Source organism: Triticum urartu, chromosome 5A (genome assembly GCF_056163025.1).
Source record: "Triticum urartu cultivar PI428250 chromosome 5A, HENAU_Tu73, whole genome shotgun sequence".
NCBI classification, from domain to species: Eukaryota; Viridiplantae; Streptophyta; class Magnoliopsida; order Poales; family Poaceae; genus Triticum; species Triticum urartu.
The window spans coordinates 545,391,684-545,403,106 of NC_141877.1; the positions used below are offsets into that span (position 1 = coordinate 545,391,684).

The 11,423-nt window shown below is 45.3% G+C and overlaps 2 protein-coding genes across 2 annotated transcripts; both read right to left on the minus strand.

Annotated features, from left to right (window-relative positions):
• Positions 1 to 795: 795 nt before the first annotated feature.
• LOC147972703 (uncharacterized) lies at positions 796 to 6,967 on the minus strand. The gene is made up of 7 exons (XM_087524433.1): positions 6,836 to 6,967; positions 5,896 to 6,442; positions 5,389 to 5,817; positions 5,221 to 5,313; positions 4,225 to 5,151; positions 1,789 to 4,139; positions 796 to 1,713 (listed from the first exon to the last, which is right to left on the minus strand). Exons 1-7 carry the CDS (start codon positions 6,965 to 6,967, stop codon positions 796 to 798), a joined length of 5,397 nt encoding a protein of 1,798 aa, XP_087380559.1.
• A 594-nt stretch (positions 6,968 to 7,561) lies between these two features.
• LOC147972704 (uncharacterized) lies at positions 7,562 to 8,084 on the minus strand. The gene is made up of 3 exons (XM_087523528.1): positions 7,970 to 8,084; positions 7,808 to 7,894; positions 7,562 to 7,737 (listed from the first exon to the last, which is right to left on the minus strand). The coding sequence occupies exons 1-3, from the start codon at positions 8,061 to 8,063 to the stop codon at positions 7,562 to 7,564; spliced, it is 357 nt and encodes a 118-aa protein (XP_087379654.1). The 5' UTR covers positions 8,064 to 8,084.
• Between the last annotated feature and the right edge of the window lie 3,339 nt (positions 8,085 to 11,423).

Consider the following 11,423-nt stretch of genomic DNA (forward strand, 5'->3'; position numbering starts at 1 on the left):
TAAACCGGCATGGTAGCAATTTTTTTAGAAATACAGGGTAATAAAAAATGTAGTACTTCAATGTGTGGGCAAGCAATAGTACGTTTTTTTTATAACAACTATTAGGATGTGATTCGAGTCTGACACGACATTTTCAATGGTAGTCACATTAGTAACGGCTGAAATGTATTCAACTTCTATATGGTGTCGTAGTGTCATTTGAAGAGAGAAGTACTGCTGCTTAAGATAAACAAATATTGACTGAAAAATGTATCATGTCAAAACTGCCCAACTGAAAGATCATGATCTGCACCTAAAGTGTGTTCCCGGTGATGAAGACAACTATATGTTGTTTCCTTAAGGAAAACATGCACACACATTATTGATAGACAAAAATGCCACAATAATTAAATCCGTCTAGTGTATACTAACCGAACTGAAACATATAGACTTAAAACAGGGGGCGGTCGTCTCATGTTATTATCTAACATGTCATATTGGCTATACTTACATCTCAAGACGTTCAAATCATAGGTGTACTGGATGCCAAAACTGTATAGATGCATACTCTAAATCCTGAGAGTCCGAGAAAAACGTGATAAAATTGAAGATGAAGTGCACTGGCCCGTAGCAACGCCACTGAAGCTAGGCATTCTTAATCTGATAGTGGTCGTGCACGTTTAAATAAAGATTGCAGTCAAATAAAAAACAAAGATAAACATTTGTACAAAAGCGCTCCAGAGCAACAAATTATCTGTAGAATAAGAGTAAATGCTATTGTCATATTCAAAACCGCCGGTTTCGTAAGTGCGGACTTCAGCCTATAAGGACTTCCTTATAGACGATGTTCTTCATCGAGGTTTGTAAGGACAAGGAAGGTCTTTTTCGCTTCTTTGATTTACCACTTTGCTTCTTGCCATTATCCTTCTCCTTCTTCTCAATGAGGATCTTTATGTTCCTCTTCGCGGTGGCTCGAGACAACGCGACATAGAGTTGACCATGAGAGAACACCGGATTAGGTAGGTACACGCCAACAATCGGAATCGTCTGTCCTTGAGCCTTGTTAATCGTCATAGCAAAGCTAAGCCTTACAGGAAATTGCTTCCTCTTGAACTTGAATGGAAACATGTCGTTGTCAGATGGGCATAGGGGTATTCGAGGAAGGAATACCCTCCTACCTGCGTGTTGTCCGATCACGATTTCTGCGTCGATGGCGTTCCTCTCGAAACCTCGGACCATAAGCCTCGTCCCGTTACACAGACCATTAGCCGGATCAATGTTCCTCAGAAGTATGACAGGGCAGTTGAGCTTCAGTTTGAGTGCATGCGGAGGCAGACCGTTGGGAGTCAACCCATTCAGGAACTCGGGGGCGTAGTAGCCATATGGGTCGTCCTCTGCACTGTCAAAGCTATGGTAGATTACTTCTCCCCGAAAACGCTCTACCATGTGTATGTTTATCTTGTCGACGTTGTCGTTTGTGGTGGAGAGGATTGCGCGTGAAGTCATGTAATTCGGATCGGACATGTTGTCATCTAGTCTCGGAAACACATGGTCAATCAGCTTCTCTAGGTCGTCACCCTCGCCTGTAGATGGCACACAAATATCTTCAGGGAGTCGTATGTTTCCTTGATCGTCAACTTCCTCAGTGCCATTGCCTACCCTTAGCAAGTAATCCGCAAACCAGGTGTCATTATGAGCCCTCATGTTGGTGACGAGCTTTAGCTGGCGCATACCCTTCCAGAGATGTGAACTTCAGAGGGTTGCATCGATTATCTGACCCCGGGACCCCCTCCTGACGACCGGAAGCACCTGCCTGAAGTCCCTGCCAAACACAACAGTTTTTCCTCCAAAGGGTCGGTCCCGTCTTCCCATGATGTCGCGCATGCTGTTGTCCAGTGCCTCGACCGCCTGTCGCTTAGTCATGGTGGCCTCGTCCCATAGTATCAATGAGATCATCCTCAGTAGCTTGGCGGTACCACTCTGCTTCGTGAAGGTGCAGGAGGCGCCATCATCGCAACTCAATGGGATCTTGAACCTCGAGTGGGCAGTCCTGCCTCCAGGCATGATAGAAGCTGCGACGCCTGACGTCGCGGTAGCGATAGCGATGTTTCCCTCGCTTCGAACCTTGGCGAGCAGCGCTCTGTACAGGAAGGTCTTCCCTGTACCTCCCGGGCCATCAACAAAGAACACACCCCCATCACCGCCATCAACATCAGCTAGTATCTCGTCGTATGCAACCCTCTGCTCAAAGTTTAGCGACGATGCCAATTTAGTGTCGTTGATGTCAAAATCGATGTTGGATTCCTCGATCACTTCTCTGGCCTCGCCCTCGGTTGGGTCAAACGCATCGTCAATGCATGGAAGAGCGAAATCAGCTATGTCTTTGCCCATGGACTGCAACATACCCCTAATGTCAAGCAACACCATCTGTTCCACCTCAATCGGGCATGTGTGTGATCGCCGATAGTCATCAGACATAGGCTCGAGGTGCCTATCCCATAAACCACGCACGTCGCCTGGTTCACAATGCACCAAAATTGTCGTGAAGAGCCTCCTGAGCGAACATGGCATCACCCATTGCTCTGCCTCGGTAAGACAGTCGTCGAGCGTGTTATCTGCCTCGATGAGTCCCAACCTTTCGGCAGCCTCTCTAAAGCTCCCGCATAGCCTACCGTCCACGGTGATCAGGTCCTCATAGGATGTCTTGCCAGCAACATGGTTTAGCAGCACACGCAGATAGTATCGCTCCCCCTTGGCAGGATTGGCAGACACAATTCGACCTATCTGATAACGCTCCACCCGCTCTTTCCAATACTTCTTACCCTTCTGCCATGTGAACCTTCCAGGAAAATCCTTGTACAATATATTCCTAGCCCAGGGGTGGTTTTGGTTAGCTTTGAAATACTCTGTCAACATGGATTTGGAAGCATTCTCAGAGGCGACTACGTCGGTCAAGTGAGCTTGCTCATTGAAGGCCACTCTGTGCATATTTGGGAGATGAAGAGGCAACTGTAGGACATGCGGGTCATTGGCACACAAGGGGAAGCCAAATATCCTCCACATCGCCTCTGGAGGAGTAACCCACCTCGCGTCTACGTATCTTTTGATCTCATCAATGTTACCATCGGTGTCGGGCTGGTCGATGCTGAAAGAAGCCCTATCATGGCCCTTGTATATGTACTTGTAAAGGTATTTGACGGCCTTTATGCTGGAGCAAACCTCAAAGTTGATGTGGCAATTGAACATCCGCAGAAGGTAAGGGTTATACGGCACAACCCATCTATTGTCCAACATTTTACCACAGACCTTAGCCTGCCGACCATCATCTCGACGACGATAAACTGAGTATGAGTCCTTGCCCTGTGCCGTGTTTTCATTGAACGGTCGTGGGTATCTGCACTTGCACTCGTTCTGTTGCATGCACACATTTTTGGGGTTGAGAGCACCGCATGGTCCGTGCATCATATGTTTCACCACCAAGGCGTGGAGTTCAGGATACTTCTGCTTGTCTGGGAGCTCGGCAGAAATGAGTCGGTCGTACTGCTCCGGAACGACAAGCTTATAGGCAGAATCCATGATCAACAAAAAGTGTGCGTGGGGGAGGCCCCTCTTCTGGAACTCGACTACGTATACATGTGCGACAACAACACCCAGGATATTCTTCTTGAACAAGAGCTCTTTCATAGCCTCTAGCTTGCCATGGAACACACGAGCCACAAGATCAGGTCGATCTTGCGCTGTCTGACCAGGAAACAACTCATTCGTTATCTCTTCCCAGTTAGGGTTGCAGGTCATGGTCAAGAAGATGTCAGGCTTCCCGTACATATGGACAATTGCAATGGCATCCATATGCCTCCGCTTCATGTCGCGGTCGCCACCTGGGTACGTTCCAGGGAGCATTATCCTTACTCCAATAGCACTTGCCCGGGTCTCCCCGGATGTAATTGCATCAACAACTCCTTTATACAGGTCGGCACGGATCTTTGTCTGGTTCTTCCTGTACCATTTCAACCTACAACTCTCAATCTTGATGTACATGTCCACCCCCCATTGCTGGAGCAATCGTGCTCCACAGAGTATGGGATTGAATATCCCAGGTCGTGTCTGCAGCATATAACAGTAGTAGTCTCTCACGGAGACGCATAACCTGCTATTCCCCTCTGCACATGGATGAGTAGCGCGGAAGTTAGAATTCATATGAGAACTACACAATACATCAAACGACAGAATACACATAAGGCTTACCTGCATCCTCCTCCTCATCATCATCACGTCCACCTCTTGGTCGTTGCACAACCGGCCAAGGGACATTACGTTTAGGTAGTTTCGGGTGCCAACCGAGCTCCCCCCTTGGGTAGAAGAGTGGGTAAGAGAGCGGGTCATACGAGCCAGCCGTCACATGTATACTGTGCCTCTGGTTGTCGTTCCCACAAAGTGTAATCCTACGATCGAACCTCTTCGCTAGGTCAGTGCCCTCCACCCAAATTGCAGCGACCTCAGATGACAGAGGTCTATTATACTTCCGTTGGTCTAGTCTCTGGTCAGTGTTGAGGTCTATCCTGTAATCGTCGAGGTTGTCCCTGTGCGCACCCAAACTCCTAAATTGCTGAGAGTATGGGTTTTCCCTGAGTATGTGCACCAACTTTCTGACGACATCCTGGTCTAATTGCTCGGTGGCAGCCTTGCGATGGGTTAGGCATGGGTCGTCATCGTAGAAGTACAACTGTAGATGATCTGGACGGGATGTTGGCCCGAAGGAATGAACGTTGTGGTAGATGGTGCCGTGCGCCCGGAACGTGTACACCCCAGACTTCATGTTTGTGTATGTTTCATCGAGGCTGACGCCGAGGGTTGTGAAGGAGAAGTGTCCGTTGAAGAATCGTATGTTCTCCCGAAAATGCCTAGCGTCCGTATCAATGCTAGACCAAAGCCTCATGAGCTCCGGGATGGGCTCCGGTTGCTTTAGCTCGATCTGCCCACTGCGACAGCAGAATCCCGGGGCCTCGCTGACAAACTTCTTGGCCTTGCAGTGGTCGCAGTTTGCGGCGTGCTTCAGGATGTGTGTGTTAGCTGGTAGGTTTGAGTACACATAGTCAAATGGATCATGGTCGACATAGTTTTTGTGTCTTGAGTCTTCCAATTCGTCGTGCTCCAAGTCATCAGCATCTGAGCCTGCAAACAATGTTTCCAATTAGTGCGATACCCCCAACATGTGGATCACGCTCAAGTGATTGTACATACCTTCACCAGCAAACAGGTAATATTCATCGTCAAAGAGGTCGTCAGGATTGACATCATCATTCATGAGACCATTGAGGTAAGCGTCCATGTCGTCTGCCCAGGTGCCAAACAACACAAATGAGGGTTCAGTCTCAAGGGACGCAAGGAGAGTAAGGATATGGGTGTTACCTTCACTTCTGATCGTGTAATCCGGCGTGTTAGATGATGTTGAGGCTCTGTGTGCTTCAACTACGGTAGGTTGTCCCGTTGAGCTCATTTTTGGTATGGAGATGGACCTGACGGTTGGGGTATTAACCCTACCTGCAAACCTTTCATTACGACGATCTAGCAGAGCATTCCTCTCACCACGTGGCACCTGCGTACATGTTTTTCGCTTGCCAATTTTCTCCTGACGCTTCATCGCCGCCATACTTCCCTTGCAAGCTTGCTCTCTTGTCCTACGCCGAGCTCTAGACTCATGACTCTGCTTGTCAACTCCATTATCCGCAATTGTTACCGGATCACTGGTTTGCTGGTCGGCACTTTGTAGGTGCTCATTGATTTCGATGAGGTCGCCATCTACATCACCATCACCTAAGGTTCTGCTTAGGTATGCACCTACAACATTATCGAATTTGGTATAAATAACCGATGAATGATTACAAAATGAAAGATGATTGTTGATGGGATAACTACCATCGGTTTCGGTGTTGCGAATGTATGTGGGGGCCGACTTGACAGTTGTAGCACGATCTATATGTTCACAGCCGGATTGTTGCGTGATGGTTGGAAGTGTGAGGGTTGGACAATTGGTGTGAGTGTTGAAAGAGGGAGAGCTGGACAATGCGCTAGTTAGATCTGGACGTGGCATTGCGATCGATTCAGCACACGGAGTGTTTTTCCTTCTAGCATAGTTTGCCTTTCTCTTCGCACTTGACTCCCCCTGCTCATCAGGGGTCCTGCTGTTTCGTTGTTCCTTTCGTCGCTCACGCTGCACTTGATTATTGTTTTGGAGGTTGATCGTACCCTCTTCCTTTTTCTTCCGATAAGATGCCCGTCTCTGTGCGTTTCTCCGATCCCTTTGTTCGTCTGCCATATTACTACTGCGGTCTCTTGCATGTTGCCTCCTAGCCAACTCTTTTTCATGATTGAATTCAGCAATGGCTGATGCGGACCCATCTTCTGGAGCATCATCATGTGACAAGGATGTATAGTTCAAGCTCGATGGGTACAATAAATGAATCTATATTATGATTGTTATGTTTAAAACTTTAAACACCCATACCTGGCATCGAACCGGAAGGCTGATCAATATTAGTGATATCACCAAGAGGGGGTCGGGATGTATAGTTCCGGTTTGATGGGTTGGCTGGTTCAACAATAAAGTTAAAACATAATCATCTCATCAATGCTCAACAATCATGAAGATCCCGAACTAAGCCAACACGTCTACTCTTTTCTTCAGCCATTTTTTGTTCCATATACTTCGTTTCTAAATGCCCTAATATTTCTTGTCTAGCCAGCATGTATCTCGTACTACAGTGAGTTAATTCAAAGCTAAAAGTGCGTATTCTAATATTTGATTCCCAAATTTGGTTTGTCACCGCCGTAAGCTCATAACTTTAAACACCCGTACCTGGCATTGAACTGGAAGGCTAATCAATATTAGTGATATCACCAAGAGGGGGTCGGGAAACAGTCTGCTTTTCATTTTGGAGCTTGACTTGTTCATCCTTTTTCTTTCGATAAGTTGCTCGCCGTCGTGCATTTCTCTGCTCCCTTTTATCGTCTGTTATGCTATAACTCACTTGGTCATTCACAACAACACATGTTGTCTGGGAATGAGTTGGGTATACATCACATGTTGGGGTAGACGATGTCACAAGCTCTGAACTACCACAACCAAGGGCATTAAGACACACATCATTGTGGGCAGATTCTCTGGCTGCAGGAACAAAAGAAAATATGTCGGTTAGGCTAATACATGAACATGCATCCCTTTAAGCACAAATCTGGCCATATGAAAGGCATATCGGCTCACACCACTTGAGCCTTCTGTGTGACCTGCGGCATAAAGTGATGCAAGAGTACTCCGGTTCAGGAACGAAGGCACATTATTGTCTGCACGATGCATAAACAACAAATCTAGATGAGAATTAGTCAACATGTACATTCATAGAGATGTAAGACAATTGTCCATGATGCACGTGTCGGATCATACCAAATGAACTTCCTGCAAGGCCGCAGGCAAAAATATCGGTGAGAGTACTCGGACCAGGGAACGAAGCAACATCAGGGCTACAGAAGGAGATTGATGGGTTGTCTACATAACAAAACCAGTACAGAATAAGGCAGTTTCGTACTAACCGAATAGGGTAGATAGTGTGTTTAAATATGGAACCCACGTACGTAAACTCGCATGCCCAGGCTGATCAACAATTGTTATCTCAGAAAGAGGGTGTTTGGTTAGGTTTGCAAGCTTGTCCTGCTCTAATCGTGGCATGCCAGTTCCATTTGTTTCCTTGTGTGCTTCCAAGTCTGTTAGGCATGATTGATCATGTTAAAACCATATGATACAACGGATAGGGGTATTTACACACTTCAATACCTGGAGTCATTTGATAATTGTCAACATTGTCAGCTACGGGAATGATTGCTGGGTTGTATTCATCAACATTTCCGTCAACATTATGGCCTGGAACACATTAGCAAGATACAATGATTGTTGGGCACCCTTGACATCTGACTCATTTATGTTATTCTAACATACCTTGGCTCCCTTGTGAATGTAGGTCAGCAAGAGGGGGTACAGGCACATCTGACACCTTTTTCTCTTTCGGCGCCTTGCTATTTGCATTTCCCATTCGTACCTATCATTTTTCAACAGCATTAGTATTGATGTGGTATGTATACTGAACAATTGGCTTGCCATGTATTTTTGGTGTTCCAACTGGGAACATGGGGAAGAAATGACTACACTGTATACATCTGATAAACATTTATTGTCTTGGAATGTATTTTTGGTGTTTGAACTGGGAACATGGGGAACATTTATTCGTATGGCTCCATTGTATATGGCTACATCGTATATGGCTCTGTTGCATATGGCTCCATCTGGTGACAATTGTCTTCTGTAGCGTTGCGTGATCTTTAAGAGATCATGAGTGTACGTACCTTCGAGAAAGCAAGGTTGAAAACTGATTAGTGAAGATGCCCTCCACTGCTTGCCGCCGTAGGCGTCGTCGTCGGAGATCCGTGGCGTATGGCTGCCTGAGGCGGCGGCGGCGGTCTCTTGCTGATCCGCGACGAGATCGTGGTGTGTGGGTACCCGACTTGGCGGCGGCGGCAGTGTCTTGCTGACCCACGACGGGATCGTGGTGTGTGGGTACCTGAGGCGGCGGTCTGCTGATCCGCGACGGTATTGTTCGTGATCCGCCACGGGCGACGTATGTGGGGCGGCAGCGGTGGCGGCGTTCTCGTGATCTAGGACGGACGTGGGAAACGAGGAGCGTCGATCTGGTTTTTTGTGGATACGTAGATTAAAACCAGTGGTATGGGATGATGGGAGGTGGGAGAAAATAAAACCGGACGAAAATAAAACCGGAGTACCAGGCTACCAACTGCTCCATTAGGAATAGAGATACTATGGTCCATGGACTTCTCATGGTTTTGTTTTCGTATGGGCTTTCCATGGGCTTATAACGTGCAAACACATGAGTTTGAACACATGCAAACAGCCTTCGTGTATAATAATAGGCCAGGCAAAACGAATCGACCGACCGAGGCAGGCGTGACCGAAGAAGGGGAGCGGGGCGCTGCGACCGGGAGCAGCGAACGACGCAGGAAGCGGGACACTGCCAGCGGGAAAATAGAGGATGACGTGGCTTCACCACATGCCAAGAAAATTAGCTAGTGGGCAGCTCCTATTTAGAGATAGAAGATACGCCCCAGTCGGCTAAAACAACAATCAGGGATCAAACAGCATACCAAACTAGTCCTGTTCCCCAAAGTTCTGCTCCGTGGATTCAAAACGAAAACGATCTAGGTTTGTTAAATATCAATGGTTGTTCTTTGTTTCCTTTTTCTTTGAGAAAGGATGAACCCCGGCCTCTGCATCAGGGCTATGCAGACAGCCATTTTATTAATTACTAGCACATATGCCCGTGTGTTGCAACGAAAGAGATTTTTTTTATGAAAAGTAACAGGATAGAAATGATGTGTCCTCCGAAAACAGTCTCCGCAGCGGTGGCCGACAGAGTGAGGAGCTGCGGTCTTCTCGCGGGTCATGTTTGTCCCACGAGATCCGAGATCTACATAGTGGTGGGTTGTCGGTGTCTCGTACGATGGAGTAACAAGATGGATTACTAATTCTAGCACATAAATCAAAGACCTGACGACATGTTGCTAGCTAGTCGAACACACGAGTCCAAATAACCAAAGACCAGCTAGAATATTTAAGAAAATAGTGCACCATCACATACAAAACATTTCCGATTTTGTTGACTTTTGCATAAAATAAGAATGAATTTCTGAATATTCGTCAAAACATGAACAATTTTTTAAATCCCTAACAGTCTTTTAAAAATTCTGAACATTTCCGAAAAACATGAACAAAATATGAAATTGGTATCTTGTGAAATTCACAAAACCGTTCGGGAAACATCAATCTTTTATAAAAACACGAACATTTTTGAATTAGTGAACAGTCTTTTTAAAACATATATTTAACATTCAGAACAAGTATTGAAAATTTGTTTTTTAATGTGAAATTATTTTAAATTTGTAAACATTTCACTAAAACAACAATATTTTTGAATTTCAAACATTTCTAAATGCAAATACAATTTTTGGAAATCTCGAATAATTGTGGAAACACAGACAATTTTTTAAAAATTGGGACCATTTTTTATTGAACAAATTTTGGAATGACAAAAAGGAATTAAAGGTCCTAACATTTTTTTAAACGGGAACTTTTTTGGAATTTTGAAATTTTATTAAAAATTTGAACAAAATTTGTAATGCTGAGTTTGAAAATTTCAAATTTATGAAAAATAAAAAAAGAAATTATACTTGGAAGGGAGGGATATTAAAAGGAAATTGGATAGAAAACGAGAAAGGAACGAAAAAAACAAAACACGGGTTAAAACGAAAATGGCCCGGCCCAGTATTGGGTGACCTGTATGAAGTTTTGACTATTTGACGCACCGTGCGGCGAATGAGTTTGTCCTAGCTGTGTGGCAAGAAAATAAGTAGGCTTGGTTCGCTGGGCCCCCGCGCCTGGCCCAGATATGAAATTCTAGACAAATAGTTTTTTTTACTAGCAGACGAACGCACAAAAATTTAGTACCACCTCGGATAAAAAAATTCATCGGTGAACGAAGGTGAACGGATGAATTTTTTGGAGAAACGCGCCTTACTTTATTAGTAGGTATAGATATAGATTCACCAAGACCTTACAACATCTATACATCAATAAGTTTGAAGCAACCATCTTGATAACATCTGTCGCTACTCCTATCAACTTGATGAAGTGGTGTGTATTGTCCAGGCCGCCTGCCCAGACCTCACACCAAAGCCCAACACCACTGGGTGCCAGGCCTGCTGTAGATGCTACTAACAACGTTAAGAACGTCTAGCAGAGCAAAGCTGATGACTACTCGATAGTTCGGTGTGCCATGCTTTACGGCTTAGAACCGGAACTTCAACGACGTTTTGAACGTCATGGAGCATATGAGATGTTCCAGGAGTTGAAGTTAATATTCCAAGCAAATGCCCGGATTGAGAGATATGAAGTCTCCAATAATTTCTACAGCTGCAAGATGGAGGAGAATTGTTCTGTCAGTGAACATATACTCAAAATGTCTGGATATAATAATCACTTGATTCAACTAGAAGTTAATCTTCCGGATGATAGTGTCGTTGACAGAATTATTCAATCACTGCCACCAAGCTACAAGAGCTTCGTGATGAACTATAATATGCAAGGGATGGATAAGACAATTCCTGAGCTCTTCGCAATGCTAAAAGTTGCGGAGGTAGAAATCAAGAAGGGGCATCAAGTGTTTATGGTCAACAAGACCACCAGTTTCAAGAAAAAAGGTTAAGTAAAGAAAAATGGGAACTTCAAGAAAAACAGCAAACAAGTATATGATTTACGCAGATGACAAAGTGGGATTAAATAACAATGTGAAACAAATGGTAGCAGCAAACGACCTGTGAAGATA